This window comes from Athene cunicularia (genome assembly GCF_003259725.1).
Source record: "Athene cunicularia isolate RWA chromosome 1 unlocalized genomic scaffold, athCun1 chr1_part2, whole genome shotgun sequence".
Classification (NCBI taxonomy): domain Eukaryota; kingdom Metazoa; phylum Chordata; class Aves; order Strigiformes; family Strigidae; genus Athene; species Athene cunicularia.
The window spans coordinates 21,722,709-21,741,750 of record NW_020799092.1 but is presented as its reverse complement, the minus strand read 5'-3'; the positions used below and the strand labels follow the sequence as shown (position 1 = coordinate 21,741,750).

Below are 19,042 nucleotides of genomic sequence, written 5' to 3'. Positions count from 1 at the left end.
GGCTGCAGGTGCAAATAGCTGCCCTGGTAGTATGGACCAATGGTCCCCAACTCACACAGAGGATCTTCATTTGCAAATTTCTCCTGAAAATGAACTACAGACAGGCAGGGTGTTATTCAGACAGAGCTCCATGGTGTCAACGTGCCTTCAGACCTTTGTTGAGCAACACTGGCGTGGCTCAGGCATAACACAGCACTTCTGGTTCTGCAGAGGCTGCCTTTAAGCTGCAGTCCTGTGCTGGGATGTACATAGACCGGCTACTCCCAAAAGACCCCAGATCACTATGAGACTCCAGTACAACACAGATCCCAAAGCAGTTAGATCACACTACCAAAGCATACAAAAACCTGACATTAAGAGTAAGATTCATTTTGGCCATCTTCAAGCATATTCACCTGAGATAATCTTTTAGGTTCCCTTTAAAATTAGTGGGGAGGGGCACACACAGAACATTTCTAAGGTCAGATGATTCAAGTCTAAAGGTAACCCTCCAGATCCATTCAGACACACAGCATCCAGTGGTGGTTTGTCTTTCACCATTAGCTCTACAGAGAACACAAAGAGACTAGCCCAGATATAAGTGCATATATTATCTGCTTCTAAAATAGGTTAGATCTTTCCTCCCTTAACATCTAATATTAATTATATGTTACATGTTATAAAATGTTATTGCATATACAGCAACAGATAAATATCTGCAGCACATAGGTATAAACTGTTTTCATGCTGACACAGTCAGCTGCTTTGAACTAGGAAGAAATGGCTCCTGAGGGGATTCATGCCTAGATGTCCCCTATTTATTTACATTTTCTTTTCAATTTCTTCCACAGCTTGTGTTATTACCCATTTTCAGAGGCAGCATACTGCCATTGTTACACACCAGTAAGATCTGAAAAGTCCTACACTCTGTGTTCAGCTACATAAGTCACTAATAGACCAATATTAAAATTCAGCAGGCTGGATTATGGGACACATAAAACAAAGATATCAACAAATTCATGAGTATCCATTACTGGAAGTCTTCAAATAAGCCATTTCTTTCTAAACACTGGCAGCCTGAGAAACAGACTCTGGATTTACCCATAGATGTGGCTGGAATCCAGCAAGACTAGCTTGCTTTTTCAACTACACAGAGCCAATTCTTGTGTGATAAAAATTCAGCAGTCTGTGGATCTGCAGAAAAAAAGCCTAAGAATACCGTGCACAAGTTCAACACAGAAAATCTTAAGATGAGCCTAAAAGGAGACAACTACTCTCAGAGCTGAGCAATTTGTCTTTCCCGCCCACCTAGAAACTGGGACAAGGTTCCAAAAATGCAGAAAGCACCTCCAGTGAGATGAAGGAGACTTTTCACGTCTAGTTCATTCTCTCATGTCTTTGTCTCTCTACAGGATAAGAGAGAACTCTGGGTGACCCTCCAGTAGATTACTACTACAATTCAAAAAAATCCCACTGTGCAGCAGACAGCTCGCCAGCCTGGATAGGTCAGCCACTGCCCACTCAAGACACACAAAAAACCCTCTACTTCATCCTCTAGTTTAGAGTAGGAATAATGGAAAACAAAGTCATCTCATAGTTCCTCACCTTCAGCTCTGCCAGTGAGTACTAGCAGAAAAAACAAAACAGATTTCTTATTAGTGCCTTGAAGCCTTTTTTTGTAATATGGTGGCGTAAGATCTCAGGAACAGTCATGAGGATTCAGCTCACCATTCACAAATCTCAGGAGGATTAAAAACAGCCAGGTAAGGACCGTTTCCCCAAGATCTGCTGCCACTGTTGCTTACTTTCCCTCAGCATACAGAAGATGCCCAACATCCATACCGGAAGGTCAGCTCAAACAGCTTGCTTTCATTTTGCTGTCAGGGACTCCATGGACTTCTGTGCAGATCTCAAACTATTTACTAGAGACTCACTTGATTTCCTGGAGTGGTTCTTTGGGTCGAAAGGAAGGAGCTGAGCTGGAGCACAGTAGCATAAAGGCAGGAGCTGGCAGTCCTTCAAAGTCATCCAGCTCCAGGTTAGAACGGGGTCTGAGCTGGCTTATCTCCAGGGGTAGGTCTACAAGGATCTGAGGCTTTACCTGCGTTTGATTATGAATTCCTGCTGCTGCTCAGGAATGCTGGATTTGTAGTTCCTAAAGAATAAAATGCTCAAGGGCAAGATCAAAAGCAGAGCACTGCACCCCTGTGAAAGCCCCGTCTAAGTCTCCTGCTTACATTTTCTCCTTTACATTCCTCACCTCATCATTCAAAAGGATGAAAATGCTGTTCAGAGTGACATTTTGAGACTGTACTGCAATGGAAAAAAAAGCAAATGAAATACTTGTGAGCATAACCTTCAGGCAGAGTCAGCCCACCCCTACCCAGCTCATACTCCAAAAGTGGAGGTGTCCTTTCAGGGTATTCACGTAGGCATCAACGCTTTGGTTCTCAGATCTGAGGGCCTAACAGGGCCCTGAGGACACAGACTGAGAAGAAATCCACAAAAAGAATATGAGAATATGAGCCTGAGAAATGCTGAAGGAAAGGAGGTGCATATAGTCCCTAAGACATGAACTTTTATTAACAGTCTGAAAGAGATGAGACTGGATTGTTTGCAGGAAGCAGATGAAATATCCTTTACTTCACATTATCTTCAATTACCATTAATCTACCATTACCTTGGTAAAGGTTCAACAAATAGTAAGTTTTGTCTTACAAAATGCACAAAAGACACAGGGCCTTGCAAAAAGATGTTAAATATTTATTTCAATAATTATATTTTTCAACCCTCATGGGAAAGAATGTGGGTGTGTCATTTTACAACAATTAAAAGTAAGCCATGCCTTCAGTGTACTTACAGTGCTTGTTACTGGAGAAGCTATTCTGAATAGGTCAGGCATTACTGAAGCACCAGTCCATGTAAAAAAACATAGAAAAAAAAAAAATCCCAACCCCAGTGATACACCAACTACAAACTGAAAAGCATGGTTTTCTGGGTTTGATGAAACAAGGAAGATGTCTTTCAGGCAGAGGTTCTATGAACAGCTTAGATACAACTAACAAGTATAAGATGATGGCCTCTGATAGATGACAGACAGGTGCCAGGTGAATTTCCACCTTCTAAAACAGGCAGAAGTGCACCACAGCATTTGGAATCCAGAGCAAACAATGCTCAGTAAAATGTTCCTGACCAGTCCTTGCTGGTCTTCATGTGGAGATAGCTAGGATGATGTTTCCTGGAGACCACTTAAGACTGGTGCTTATAAACCTAACAAGTCTGCATCAGGTTAACTTGGGTAGGGTGGTACAGCTGGTTTAGAAACAAGCCTGAAGTAACAGGAGAAGCATGAACTGCAGATCAAGTGTGATTTCTTTACTAAAATCCAGGGCCAAGGTAATTATTATATCTACTGGGCAACCTACATCAAAGACTATGTGGTTCTAGTGGGGACATACTGCAAGGAACACCCCCCCAGCCTCCCCACAGCTTACCTGTACAGTCCTCAGGCTTCCCTTGTTGTCCTGGCATGTAAACGGGCTTGTCAGTTTGCCCACAACTACGGCTCACAGTGCTCTGGATTAAAACCTCAGTTTCTGCATCGCTGCCCAGAAGGAGGCAGCTGATCAAAACTTCCTTGATGCCTTTTGCAGGTGGAGGGACTTGGGGACTACAGGAAAATACCTCGGGGTAACACCTGAGAAATTCTTGTAGGAGAATTGGGCATTGCACTTGAGCACACTTGTTATCAGTGGTTAGTTTATGAAGGAAAGAAGAGGTTTGCTGCTCTACTTACTGCTAAACAAGTTACTCCACAGTTGACATGGAAGAGACTGACTTTCTTATAACTGCATATGATACTTATGTGATCTATATACAAATATATATAGATATCCACAGTACAGGGACACAGGAAGCATTAAGAAGTAGGTAGCAGTAGAGGCCAGACCTGTACCCCATGTTGGAATGGGTTGAATAATATTTATTAACAAAATGAAAACCCCTGTTTGGATTTCAGCAAGTCAGAGCAACTAGAAGCAAGTGGATCTGACCATTTTCTGGACAGAATGTGGAAAGAATTCCCAGTCCCCAGACGCTTCCTTTAACATCAAAATAATGAAGTGCTTGACTTCACGGATTCCTCCTGCTTGATAATGCTGGGAACCAGGCAGTCCAAGGGGGACGGGGGACAGACAAATGTAAACATAGGGAATTCTTAAGCATTAGTAATGGACGCAGGAAATAAGCTGCTGTCTTTCACCCTGTCCACAAACACCACAGTCCCTGACACTTCAGGGTGTGTTGCTGATTGGGAGATCAGAGGATGAACAAGCATGAGATAGATCAGCCTCTTTCACCAGTGACTGGCACAGCACAGAGCTGTGTTCTCAACTCCTGCCAAGCACTGCTGTTACCCAGCCTTGATTTGACGGGTGCTTTGCATTACTTCATTTCTTTTCATACATGTAAGATGAGGTACTCACTTTCCCCTACTGTAATCCACTACTTCTCACTGTCTAGAATTTGCATTAACAAGTGCTTTGTGGGACAGAAGGAAGGGTCCATGGGCATATAGTTGAGCCTACATGCAGAAGGCAACTTTGGCTGCCACCTCAGAAAAAGGTCCTAAAGGGGTGCCTCACTAGCCCTAATATAAATTAAGGTGAACAAATTCATTAATAATAATATATCAGCAACATAGCTGTTAACATCTTAGATTAATCCTTACTAATCCTTAACAGGAATCACCATGTAGTAGATTGAACATCAAGTCACACATAGAGGGCATCAGTAGGTACATACATGTTGCCATCACCAAAACCAAGCGTTCCATAGCTCCAAGTCCCAGTCTCCTAGAATGGACATCAGCTCCCATAATTCTGCTCATCACAAGGCTTTACACAGGACCGCAAGCAGGCTTCTGACAGTGCTTGCAATTGCTCTGCAGAACTGCTGCTCTTTCAAAAGGCAACACTGCAGCCTGCTAACATGCACATCTGTGAAGAGTCTCTTTCATACAGGAGTACAGAGTCAGCACTAAAGCATCTCTACACTCACCTGCAGGGAGCCGGGCACAAGGACATTTCTACTGGCAGCCTGTTTGGCCAAGGAGCACGCAAAGCTCTGCGACACTTCAAAAACCTCCCCATGGAGAAAAGCCCCAGTCGTAACACCCTGGCACTAAAAGCTGGTGGTTTGCCTTCTCTGCTGAACTAGCTCCAGCCTCAACTTTGAGCTCCCCACTGGAAAGGTGAAGCACAGGAACAGTCTTCTGAAGGTGCCAAGCCGCATACAGGTCTTGACCTCGGTCTCCACCCCGGGGGTAAGCAGTAAGGCTCCTCCACAGTGGCAGAAAGCCCACATGGACCTTCTCTGTAGCTTGGTCATGCTGGCAGCACCAACCCACAGGTCCTGGCAAGATAAGTGAAAAGTGGGACAGAGAGGTTTAACAGCATTAACACTTTAAAAAGGAAAGCATCTGTGTTTAAAAAAAAAAAGAAGACAATTCAGAAGTGAACTGAGTTCTTCACTAAGTGGTGGCCTGGCACCAGTGTAACCGCAGCAGTCTATCAGGGCCTGGAGGACACCCACAGCTCTGCCTGCCCAGTCCCCCTGGGGCTCCCCCCAACCTCCCCACAGCCCAATACCCCATGTCAGCCCCCCAAGTCCATCAGCCCCCGTGATGCCACAGCAGGACTGTTGTCCAGCTACGACAGCCTTGCCCAGTCATCAGCCCTATTGAACCCATCCCACAGGCTTCTTACCTTGGACCTGCCTCATCATTTCCTGGGTGCCAAAGGGACCCAGCAAGGTTTGTGGACTCCAGCACTAGTATTTAGGAACACAAAGGAAGTGGCCCAGGAAATTGCATAGACTGAGGCAAGAAGCGCTGGGGAACCTGCCCTACAGATGTACGCCCAGCACCCGGGAAGAGGAACAGGCATTTGAAGTACCCCATCTCTCAAAGGGAAGGGGTCCTGCTGTTACCTCTGAATGTCAGAAGATGCCCTTAGCCACTCCCCATGACATCGGGATTGTTTCTCTGTCATCCAGAACAATGCTGCGGAAACAAGTCTTCACAGAGGTGTGACATCTTTCTGCCTGTGCCACCATCCTTCAACACTACTGTGCCTCTGAGCAGTGAGAATGTGAAGAAGACAGAGGCACTGGGGAGCCATGTGAGAGGGCAAGAGCCATCCCCAGAGAGCATCAGTCTACAGTGCCCTACGGTCCTTGGTCTTCTGTGACACCATGACAATGTAACCCTTGAGAGAAAAAAACAGTGGCGTGGACTGAGAGGAAACAGCTTTCAATGTTGCTCTCTATTTCTACCATATAAAGAACAGGAAAGAGGGTGAAACTGGAGGGGAAAATTGTGGCTGTTCAACTAGTCTCATCAAAAGGTTCTCAGAGCACACCACTACTGTTGGCTTTTCAAAACCTCTGCTACACCCCCTCCAAAAGTCACACTAATTTGCAAAAATGTCCAGTCTCTCCTTCCCTTAGTCCATTTGGCTCCACTATACATGGAATAAACCTCACAACTGGTCTTTCTGGTGCCCTCACCACAGTATAACCACCTCCCTATTCCCACCAGGCACCTGTCCCATCTCCAACCTTACACAATGCACAGACGCTCAAACCAAGCCGCTAGCCTCCTTCCCTGCCTCTTGCATGTGGTATTCCCCATGCCTCTGCGACTCTTTTGTGATCAGACCCTTCGTCCAACATCCATCCAAAACTGTGAAGTAGTTAAGGTATGAAAAAATTCCTGAATCTTACCACATAGGTGTTCACAGCAGACCAAGCTCTGTCTAAAACTCACCAGCCCAAACTCTGTAAAAGAGCTTCTGCGCTGTCGCTGCTATTCCCAGGAGCCTACTGTAGCAGAGGACAACAGCTACCAGGTTTGCTGGCTCATTTGTGCAAAATTTAAGAGAGCTCAAAGGTACTGGAGGCCTTACCTGAGAAACACATGGTTACAAGACACACAGCAGAATGCCCTGAGATCTTTCCCAGATACCTTGATTTGAGGGACATCAGATTGTCACAAGGAAATCAATTTGATCTGAACAGCTGCAACTTTTCAAGTATGTCAGTTTGACCCTGGAAAAGTTAGGGGACAGTTTGCATTTTTGTTAGTAGCTGATATGTCCTGCATGGTAGGTGTGAGACAGACTGAAATCTCAGACTCTCATCACTTCAGCAAAGGCAGCAAGGTAACAGAGAAGGCAAAGAGTAAGCAGTATGTAGTTCAGCAGAACAACTCTTTTAGCCGGAGGAAAGCAGTTACTGGAATAAGGCAGTTCAAGGGGGAGACTGCAAAACAATTTGCAGCAAGTTGAGAGAGAACAATGGAAACAATTCTCCACTGCTCTGAGTAACCTTTTTCTGAAGATTATCTACAGAGTTCAATCTTGAAGGATGTACTGCTTGCTGAGATTAAGTCAAATGCTGTTTTATTGATACATGCAGGTTAATTGCAATTCATCTGCAGGACGGTAGGTGCTATAGTCCCCTGGAAGCTCCAGGATTCCAACTAAAGTTGTTTGTGTCCCTTGTTTTGCATGCTGAATGTACCCTTATGCCTAGACCTATGACGTCCTCCAATTTTTTTTTGGTTTTTTCTAGACTTCTCGCATGTTTCCACAGCACTGTAACCATAAACTGTCACTTCTGAAGTTTTCTAGTCAGAAATGTTTGGAAATCAAGATGTTGTTGGAGTTAATAACCAGGAGGCTCCTCTTTCAACACACTTTACCCACAGCTAATGAACCAAGAAACATAATTTTCAGAAATAAGATCTATTTCTGTTTTGATCAGCCCATACCAGCAAGTTCTTTTTCCTGCCCTTACATACAGGGAGGGTGATTTCTGGGCAGTATCCCAAGCACCACGGGAAGAGTTCCAGACAGCTCTGAGCCCCCCTGCAAGGCTGACAGACGAGTCCCCACCAGTCGCCGTGTGGGCACACTCACTTGAAGGGAGTAACACGTGATCACGTCAATACCCTCACATTGAAAGAATTATTTCCCCTCCCTGGGTGTTTGAAAACACATGCTAGCCTGCCATCATCTGTTTGTCCTTCTTCTTGTAGACAAGCCTATATGGAAAAATGCTTAAGATCAGTTACTAATTTGTGACATAACATGCTGCCCACACTGCAAATCTCATCCCAGGTGAAGAAGTAAAGGCTGCCTGCCTCCAACTCACAGGCAACACGAGCTGCTGAAGAGCACTATAGTACAACAGGTCAGCTCTGCCAACCTTACTTCTCTGGGCAATAAATTTCCATTTTCCTGCACTGGCTGCCAAAACCAGGGGAAAAGTTGTTGCCCTGCTATGTTATGTCTCCATATAAGCTGCAGATTTCACTAAAAGTGCACAAAGCCATCGCACACATAAAATAGACTCAGTGCAGCTCCCCCAGCTTCTGGCCCTGATCCACAGGAGTTAAATAGGTGCTGTTCATAATGTGCACGGCACTGCTGCTCTTAGCACATTTCTAAAGGACAGCAGTAATTCTTGTGAGGGTCCAGCATCCAGCTTAGCATGTTGCGTACCCTCCCTCCTCCCATCCCTTTCTATAGCAAGCCCAGAAGTTTCCTTCCTCTCCTCTTTTGATCTAGAAATCCAAGGTTTCCTTTGCTGAGAGGATGTTTAGCTTTGCTGTAGAGAAAAGTTTAGCTAAAACCATAGTTCCACAGTATCAAGCTTGGGGCACTGCCAGATCACTTGTAATTATGCATGTGATCCAGATGAAGCGGGAGCACGCAGTGTAGTTCTGCTGAACACATCTAGGTTCTTCTGAAGGGAAGATGCTACAAGTATACTTGAAATTGCTAATGTACAGGGACCTGTAAAGTAAAACATTTAGTTTTAATGTTAGACATCACTTATGTTTTACTAGCTTTTATTTTTTTCTGTATTTTACTGTAATGTATATAATTTCATTTATACTTTTTCCTAATTACCCTCTGTAGTCGTTGCCCAGTTACCCACTTATGTTTTGAAACCTTGAACTCCTTGCCTAGTAAACCTTGGACAGTCTGAAAAACTCCCTGAGTACATCCCAAATAGCAGGAACCTAAAGAAAACAAGGGCCTAAGAAGACGCCAGTGTCAAGATAAGTGCTGAAAGCTGGGACAGGAGCTGAAGGATGGATGAAATAACTCTATGACCATGTGTGGACACTAGAAACCTAAAGTTCACTAACAGACAGTGTGAGAAAGGCTGTGTGGACCCCTAAGGAGGGGAGAAGACCCTCACTCTATTTTACTACGCATGCTCAGACGATGTCAATGAATTCTAAGAACCATTAGCATAAGACTGCCTTTTCTAAGAAATCTGATGCATATGCATGCTTTTTTGTGTGTATTAGAGAGTTTTGTTAGCAGGTGTGGCACTTGTGGTGGAGCCCAGCGCTGCCCAGCACTGTGAATAAAGAATCCCTGTTTAACAGTTATACTGAATTCTGACTGTTGAGTGAAGTTCTTTGTTTCACTTCCCTGACCTGTGGGAATGCAGATAATGCCTGATCAGGCATGAAGCCCACTAGGAAAGTTTCCTCTTTCAAAAACAATAGCACCTTGTACCTGTAGGACAAGTCTGTACCTGTTCTGCTCTGCGCCACATGGCCACAAAGTTTATAATCCAGTTATCCAGTACCCAGATGTACTGTGTGGGGAATCAATCTGGTACCCAAGCGGAGCTTGGGAACTCCACTTCTAAATCAGCATCCCAAACGGGAAGAATTCCTTTTCCACGCTCAAGACAAGTGAATTTCAGCCTTTCCCCGCTGGCCCTCAGAGGTCTGTGCATTCTGCTGTGGGCATTACTAAAGGTCACTGAAGCAGCCCTGCTGTTAGTGCACGCACACTTTCACAAGATTAAATTCTTCATTCTTACTGGAAGACATCAAGACAAACTTTTTTTTAAAAAAAAAAAAAAAAGCTTGCAAACAGCTATATGAGACTTTCTCTTATCAACTACTCCCACCTGATCCTCTCAGCCAAACAGAAACTGATGGTCTGAAAATGGCTGGAGTCCCTCTTCACCGGCATGCTGTTCCATACCCCTCACCCAGTGTGTCTCACATCCTCCTTGGCTCTGCTGTAAAATACTTGGAAAGTCTGTCCAGCTCAGATGATCTCCTTTCAACTTGCATACACAGATGTGGCATTCAGACTCCTAGGATGTTAGAGCTGCTATGAAGTCACATTCTACACTGTAATTTATTTTATCAATGCAACCTGCTCTGGCAGATCTGCTGAGGATTCCCAGTTTGAGGTGTGGCTGGACAGTGAGGAACACAGATAAAAGGAAGTCAGAAAGGGGAAAAAAATACCTTACAGCTATTTACAATACACTTGACTTTCATTTGCCTTGATATGATTTTAACTTCATAAAAAGAGCACGAATTTCAAGAAATGGAAGCAGAATCACAACCTAGAAACCACATGAAAGTTGTTAAGATCAAGGTAGCAGAAAAGTTTAGAGTGAAGCTGAATAAGTAGAGAAGGTAAAGCTGAGGGATGATGGCAAATTCAGGCTGAATATCAAGAAATCCTATTTAACAGAACTTCTTAGCTATACTAGTATGTGCAATAAAAGATTAAGACATTAAGAAACTGACACCTCACTCTTCAAGAAGCAGACACTAGCCTGAAGCTTTTTAAAGACATTTGAGTCAATTTAATCTCTCATACAATTACACGGGTGAAAACAGTCTGTTCTGCTCAGAGAAATTGTGTGTTTCATGACAGAGGTCACCAAGCCCACACACCTAGAGCAATTAAACAGGATGTTTTGCTTACAGTGTAAGCTATATTAACTCTGGTCTTTGCAAATCTTTGTCCCTGATCCTCATTTTCTCAGTCTCTAATCTGTTTTACCCTTGGCTTTCTCTGTATTTCCTACCTTCTCTTCTGCCTCCATTTCAGATCTTCTCAGCACAATGCAAGCAGAATGGCGCAAGATCAATTTCAAACCCCTCAAGAGTCCATACACATTCCTGGTTTGACACATTTTTGCCAAAGATGCATGCAAAATCAAGCACAGGCTAGAGCTATGCCACCAAAAAGGAATACTGAGGTTTCAAGCAGGTCACGATTGCTGTTGCCTTCACCTCATGGCACATACTCTTGCCTCTCCCTGAAGCTGCACTGAGATGGACAAAGTTATCAGCAAAGATGAATTTAAGCCTAATTAGGTGAATGGATATCCCTAATGGTAAATCTGCCTTTCAATAGAGCACCGCTCTGATTACGCAGAATTAATTCACTATCTCCAAAGGATGACTTGAGTTAGAGCCTGAGCTGTTCTTAATCTTCCAAAGCATTTTCCCATACATAGCCTAGGTGAATATGGTAATTAACTTGAGAGATATGCAAGGAAAGGTTCGTAAGAGCCCTAAGGTAGTAGTCCTCTTTCCCCACATCCCTGCCACACCCTCACAGTACCTTGCCAGACTAACATCACACATTGTCCCTGCAACCTGCCTCCCATGATAACAGGTCAGCCGGGGAATTCTTAGCTTTAGTTACAGACTTCAGAAGCCAAGTCGTCAATGACTTGAAGATTATTATCTTCCCAACTTCTGGCTTATAGGAAGCTGTAAGGAAATACAAGACACTGACATTATTTGAATTATGAGTATCAACACTCTCAAACCAGCAGACAAACCTGACAGGCAAAAGGTAGAATAAAGTTTCTGACAAACTGGGAATTCAAGAACCTCCCCAGAGGATTTACCTCATTTTTAAAAGCAAGAGTCCTAGAACTACTGCAAATAAACTCTGGGAACTTGGTGTTAGTTTCCCAGGGCTTTCCCAGAACGTGCAGAGATATCTGGCCCAGTGACAGACCTCTTGTCTTGCCTGTTCAGTCAACAGCATCTGTAGGTGGTCTTTGCTCTAAAACTGCTAACACCCCCTGTAACGGCCACAGAGGAGTGGAAAATGTTTTGACACCTAAAAATTGGCTACTCATGTTTAACAAGTCTCCACAAACTAAGACACCCAAAAAGAAGAGGAAAAAGGACACACCGACCCTTCTCAGAGATTCATATACACATACCTGCCATCAGGTATAGGTAAAAGAGAGAGTACCATTACTGTCATGACATTTGTAACTGGTATCACTGCCATCCCTTTGATGTCCTTAGGAATAGTCAGATTTTATACAAGTAAATTTTTTGAGTAGTTTTCGTTAATTCAGAGAATCTAAGTTCATCGCTTTTCATTCAAGACTTTGCCTGAAACTAACTATTGCTAATATTACAGTTTCATTTTTGGTTAGAACTTAGTAACTATAAAGGCATACTCAGATATTGCAGACAACAGACTTGGAAGACAGACAAATCTGAAGGCAAAGCACTTCTCTGCCTCAAAGCAAAATGAGATTGGCTGCAGACAAATAATGGGTTGAGATGCTAAATCAATTAACAAGAACAAAAGATGGTTTTGAAGTCAGGGAACTACATCAGATAATAAAAAGTAAGGGAGCATTCTACTTACAGAAGATTTTACTGGGCTTTTATAATCCTCTTTCTCCTTGCCAACAGCCCAAGCAAAATACCTGGCACTTGGGACTTCTGCCCAGAGCTGGCTTCACTAAAATTCTCAAAAATGGATAACCAGGAACCACAGGGCAGTTTGCTCCCCAAGAAACATCTGCTTTCTGGAGTGAAGGAATGTGACTAATATACTTGTGCCCTACAGGCAAACATGCTCTCTTTACAAAGGGCTGAGCAGTTATTGTTTGAGAAGGGATTATCTAGTGTGAGCCAATAATCATGGCTGAAGTTTCTGCTTCTGTGCAAACTTGGGGTTCAGTCTGCATGTGTACTAACCATAGGGTGCGTTTGCACACATGCAGACCATGCAAAATCTGTTCCTTAGATAGGATACTGCAGGCCAGAACTGACTTGCAAATCCAGGTAACTCTAAGCAAAACTGTAGTACCTCTTACTAAAGCTAGTTCTTCTCACTATAATACACTGGTTTCCGTTGCAGTTAGCAGTCCTGCATGATATTTTCCAGGGCATTCATCTTCCTCCCAACAGGTTTTTTGAAAGCTTCTGCCAAAAGGTGCAGACTTTCCCCAAGGATGAAGATAGGGAACTGTAATGTTGAACATCCACATCAAAATTTTCTGGTGATCCTTCCTTATAACTCACTCACATTGGAACTGCAGCTTGGAAACAAGCACGGGCTCAGTCAGAACGTGCTAGATCTTAACGGCTTGCTGACTAGTGCTCTCTGCTAGTGCTGACTATGTGTACCATCCCCGAGGAAATTCCTTTTTAGTGCTCCAAAAGTGAGGATAGAGGGTAGCTTCAACAGCAAGAAGCAAATGTTTGTGCTGAGCAAGGTGTTGGCCTTGTCACTTCTCTATATTACTATGCAGACAGTACCCGGAAGGCAAATGTCATACTCAACTGCAGAAGGGTCAAAAGCACCACCCCGAGGCACACAAAGAGGAGGACAGTCTATAAAGCCAGCACTGCAAATGGCCAGACTAGGCCACAGAACTATAAGAACCAGAACCAGTGGGACGGAAATTAAAGGGAAAGCAGGGAAAGAAATTATTGGGAAGCGTAGATATATCCAAAATCTAAGAAAAGGAAAACCATTCAAAGGTGGGCAACAAGGTAGGTTGTGGGACAGCTCTCAGTGCAGAAACATGTGGGAACAGGAAAATGATCACTCTAAGAGGAATTGCCTGAATGTTCAGCTCCTACTTCTTGAGTCTGCAGATGCACAGGAGTCCCACACATAGTAGTTTGGAAAGATTTCTGCAGCCGTCTGCACACAACACACTCTGGTGTACTATTCCCAGGCAATGAGGAATAAAATAACCCCTTCTGTCTTCACTTTGCTACTTCTTTCTCTAGAATCTTAATGCTAAAATAACAGGCTGAGGACAAGGAGATAGGGTCATGGGATCTTCACTTGCTGAAAAACAGTGAGATCTATGAGTCTTGGAAGTCAGTAACAGCCTTTTTTCTGCAGAACTTGTTTATGGTAATGAGCTAAACAGCCCAGTCTTGCCCGTGGACTGAGCTGGCATTTCATCTGAATACTACCCTCCATACAGCTAGTTGGTAGAAGTTTGCAGCAGCTCTTTAAACTGTTGGGAGCCATTCTGTGGAAGATTCAGCTTGTTTATAGCATGGGCCGTTCCAATTGGATGTGCAATCACAATCCATTTTGTTAGCCTCTGATCCAAATCTCCTGTGCTGTCAAAAGAAGGTAAAACCAAGGAACCTGCTAAAGGATCTCATTCCTGGGCTTAGAATATCTATTTACATTTATGGGACAGTTTTGCTTCATTTCAGAATGATCAGGCTCATCAGGGGGAAAAAAAAAAACAAATAAACAAACCCACCTTAAAAGGCAAGGCATTCCTAAGTCTTGATCATCGTGAAAGTCTAGTACCATTTTTTTAGATAAATGTGAGATGATGCTTCATGGCTCTGAATGGAGTACTTCAACTGGAAAGACTGACATATAGCTTGACTTTGTAAGCTGAAATAATAGCCACTAAAAAGTCACCTTCACTGGCAAATAATAGACTTTAGAAGAAAACAGTGGTTCAAAAACCGGTTGTGTCAAGTATTGAAAGATCTGAAGTCCTACAGTGATGAAATCTTCCTGGCTAAACAATAAAGATTTGGTCTGAGAAACTGAATTCATACTGTATTGGTAAGTGGCAGGCAAATACTGCTGTTAATTATACCTCTCTCCTACTGTAAAATAGGTTCTAACAATGACAAACACTCCAGAGTAACTAAGTGAAGGTTGTCTAAGACGCTTTCTTTTCAGCTTTAAAAATAATTTCACTTAACAGTGTAAGTTGTAGCACAGAAAAGCTTTTCAGTAGCATTCTCTAGGTATCTGTAAAGCAATCTTGTTTCTGTAGATGTTGTTCAGATATGCTCCACACTATGAGCTGAGGAATATCCATCTTGATGGAACGGTAATTCTGAATTCTGCAACGTACCATCATTTGGGATAGCACTACTGACTTCTGGCAATGTGTGTGGACAGAGAATATAAAAAACAGAGCTACCAGGGTTAAGCTGAAATTAATACCACTATCTGAGCACAGTCTTATCTACTCTTTCCCTGAAGCTCCATGAATTCTGAGAGACAGTGTGAGGAAACCTCTGAAGTATTTGCTATCAGTACCGAGCTATTCTGTTCCTGAGAACAAAACAAAAACAATCTGCATTGTCTTTGGTTGCAAAGAGGTTCACCTTAGGGATAAATATCTATGGAATACTCGGGGTACTATAAAGTTTTAGGACCCACTTTAAACAATCTTAAACTAGTCACAGGCTGTAAAATTGCTGAATTTATTAGAATCAATCTTTTTAACGGGGGAATGGTCTTAAGAGAACCTTAAACTGATGATCAACATGTACTCGCAGAGATCATTTGTGGGAAACGTGGGCTCTCTTGCTCATTGTCTGCCAACTGCTTGCCCTCCCTGAAGAGATGCATGGCCAGTGAACTTACTCAATTTATGATGTTCAGTCCTCATAACACATTAGCTTCTTAACAAAAATTGTTTCAATCCCCTTGTTTGCTTAAGGCTGTTGAGACAGTCCAGGCTCTGACACAAAATGTTTCTTTTCTAAACCAAGGAAAGATTTACACAACAGCCATAAACAGCTTTCAGTCCTCAAACACCTATATGTGAAGTCTGGTTTTGATCATGCTCCATGTATCAGAAAATTATGTGACTGAAGGATTAGTAGGCTCTAGTGCTTTTTGTAGGTAAACATTTTTCTGTTCTTTCCACTATGGAAAGGGTAAGAAAGATTTCCAGACTCTTATCAGCAGACTAGCACTGTTAATATTCTGAATCCACTGACATCTAAAACTGAAGTATGACCAAGCAAACTGTCACAAATATGCAAGCTGCTAGACATCCTAAAGGACCGCTGTTTTCATTTCTGATGAACCTTGATCAGCTTGCAAATCCTATTATATTAAATCTTTCAGATGACTGAGAAGGAAGGGTCCTTATGATTCTGAAATCCTAGACCCCAAGGTCTTGAAGGGACTGTCTCTTCTTCTTAGAGTGCAAGAGACAAAAAAAAGTCATACAGCCATTGCTCATTCAAGGCCCTGGTTCATCCAATGAGTATGTACCATTTCTGATATAACCTCCTTGTTCTTAATTTAGAAAGCCTTCTGTGGCTGTTTTGGCTGCTAACTTGCAACAGATGACTTGGAGAATACCCTCTGATGGAAAAGGCAAAAGGAGTCTCCCACAAGCAATCAACCCAAAGAGCTGACCTCCACGTAGCTAATTAGCAAGCATGCAGCAACAAATGCAAGATCTGTTACACCGAAGAGCGCTTGACTTTCTAACCTGTTAAGGTGGACATTCTAAGAGGACTTCAGAAAAATTCATTTCACCACTCATACCACGAAAATATCCTCATCCTAACATACAGAGTCAGAACTCCTCTTATTTCCTCCTGCTTTGGCTCCAAGTCTTATATTTCCTCTCTCTATACAGCTGTAGATTCAACAGAAAGACTTTCACAAGTCTCCCCACCCCACTTGCCTATACCTTCATGGTATGAGTGCTGTAAGAGTAAGAAATAGCCAGGACGGTTCTCAGCACCTTGAAAACAAGTAACACCATCTATTTGTCTTCCACCATCAGGTAATTTTGGAATGAGAGGCCATGTCCACCACACTTGATGTGGAGTTTAGCATTGCTGGGCCACACAAGGGACTGTGAGAAGATCTTGTACTCTAGCCTTGTTAAGACAGATACCATGATGCTCAACGCAGCATGTTCTGTTCATAACATAACTTCAGGTGACAAGCATAGCCTTTCACCCCCTGAACTTCACCCCCTTGAACATCTCAGACACAAGGCATGACTCCTGCAGAGCGTCTGCTACATCTAGACTCTACAATTTCATCTAAGTCATACACATGCATTGAAGGTATCTTTTAGCATGGAATCTGTAAGGGCTTAAACCTGAAGTCCATACTTAAAACTGTTATAGTATTCCAGAAGCTTTGAAAGAGCTTTACGCAGATTTTTGTAGCTACAAATTTCCTTGTAGCTACAGTCCAGCATTTCCTCTGCTGAGTACAGGTGAAGAAAAGCAACCACTTTTTAAATCTGCATGTGCAAAGTAGCTCTGAGAAATATTGCTACTATAGTCATGAAAATCTGGATAATAAAAACAAGGTAGGGAAAAAGCACATTTTTAAACTCCTTATGAGCAACTTGAAAAAAGATTTTGTGGCCTATCCAGACTATATAATCTAATAATTTTATATGGGGACATCATGGTTATGAACTATTGCTACTTGTAAGGAAGATCTGAAGAACGGTTTTAGCTTCTACTCATATATACGTGTGCATAAACTGCATCTGAGTTTCCAGAAATCAGTACTATGAAAATCTACACACCTCATTTTCTAAATGACCCAAGGCCTTAGTTTCAATCTTTTTTCTTTAAATCTCTAGCAGTTTCACAAATGGAAACTGGTAAAATGGTCTTAAAAACCAGTGCTACTTGTGATTTTTTTTTTTTAATATTAACATGCAGTGCAACAAATGTTCAGATCAACTTTATAAAGTTCCATGTAATTTAGATTAGCTAATCAAGCCAGATAGCAGTATGAATTTTCAAAAATATTATTAGTTTGAGGGTTATCAAAGTATTATTAATTAGCCCAGATGAATAAAAAATAGGAGACTCTAAAAACTGTCATTTTGCCTTTTCAGACTAACTCCCCCCTCCAAAAAAAGGTAGCAAGCATATCTCACACAGGAATATTGGCAAGTTATTCTAGTCCAGTGCTCTGCTCAAAGCAGAACCAACTTTACATCTAGATTGGGTTACTCGTTAGTACTGTTGCTGTTTCTTTCTTAATTTTTTTTTTATTAGTAAGCTATATTTGGTCACTGAAGAAGACAGTTTAAAAGTTTCTTGGGATTACAAGAACACGGTAGCTTCAGAAGCTTGGTTTTGAGAAGAAAAAAAGTCGGCAGTATTAACTACATGCCAGCAGAGGGAAACAGAGCCTCAAGAAAAATAGCTCACCCTCTTGGAGATGTTTTTTACCCATCACATCCATTGCAACTGACTGATTTACTCAGGGATAAATTAAACTCATGGAGATGTGGTAGGACATGTTGTCTTGTATCTACTATGTACACTGACAAAAATAAGTCAAAGTGATCTCTGCTTTCAGTTGTATCTGTTACTATACCAGCCAGACATCTTGGGCCTGTAAGAGTTGTTTCCTATTCTCCACGAATGGGTCCAAAGTACTCTTGGAAAAATATGATCCAAATCCAGCACACTTAATAATGACTTCTGGATGTTGGAATTCACATCTTTCACCTTGGAAGATGTCATTCAAACACCAGTCTGCGGCACTAAGTGCTCATGACAAAACTGCTGCTAGGAAACAGAATGAACAAGCATGACTGGCAAGCTCTAAGAGCACTTCTCACACACCAGTTCAGTGCTGCTCTGTCCCAAACATGACCCACACCCCCTTGCTATACAAAAGAGAAGTGCAGTATGAGGCTAGGTTTTATCAGGAGTTCAGCAACAGGGGAACACTGCTGCCTTAAGGAGGTATGTTCAGACAACATGTGTCCAAAACACTGGGAGGGCTTCCAAAACTGACAGGGAAGGTAGGAATTGTAGAAGAAGCTTCAGGAGTGGGACTGCATACAAACATGAATTTCACCTCTCTGAAATCTCTTCGTCACTCTGGGCTCACAACATCTGCTTGCAAATCCCTCCAAACTAGCCCGCTTCTCCTACTTGCTGTTATACCTCCTAAGGGTTACATCTGTTAAAGGACACTTATGGAAACATGTAATTAAAAGACACTGAACTCCTCCAGGCAACCAAAGCAAACACACACACACACTATGACCTGCTTACCAACTCTATACAAACAAAACAATGCACCACAGTGTGCTCTGCTCCAAGGGACGCTGAATGTAGGGTATTTAACACCAGTCATTTGGGCTAAGGGAAATTTAATTAAAAGTTGATGGC

General features: G+C 42.6%; 2 protein-coding genes across 2 annotated transcripts in view; both read right to left on the bottom strand.

The window, feature by feature from the left end:
* Window positions 1-3,510, bottom strand: part of LOC113488790 (alpha-2-macroglobulin-like protein 1) — a 40,644-nt gene extending 37,134 nt beyond the window's left edge. The window contains 1 exon segment of the mRNA XM_026864106.1: window positions 3,474-3,510. Within this exon segment, the coding sequence (XP_026719907.1) occupies window positions 3,474-3,510 (37 nt within the window).
* Window positions 3,511-5,136: 1,626 nt separating this feature from the next.
* RIMKLB (ribosomal modification protein rimK like family member B) overlaps window positions 5,137-19,042 on the bottom strand; it is a 78,286-nt gene continuing 64,380 nt past the window's right edge. Inside the window, exon 7 of the mRNA XM_026867720.1 lies at window positions 5,137-5,391. Coding sequence (XP_026723521.1) covers window positions 5,161-5,391 — 231 coding nt within the window. The 3' untranslated portion in view covers window positions 5,137-5,160. The remainder of the gene's footprint in view (window positions 5,392-19,042) is intronic.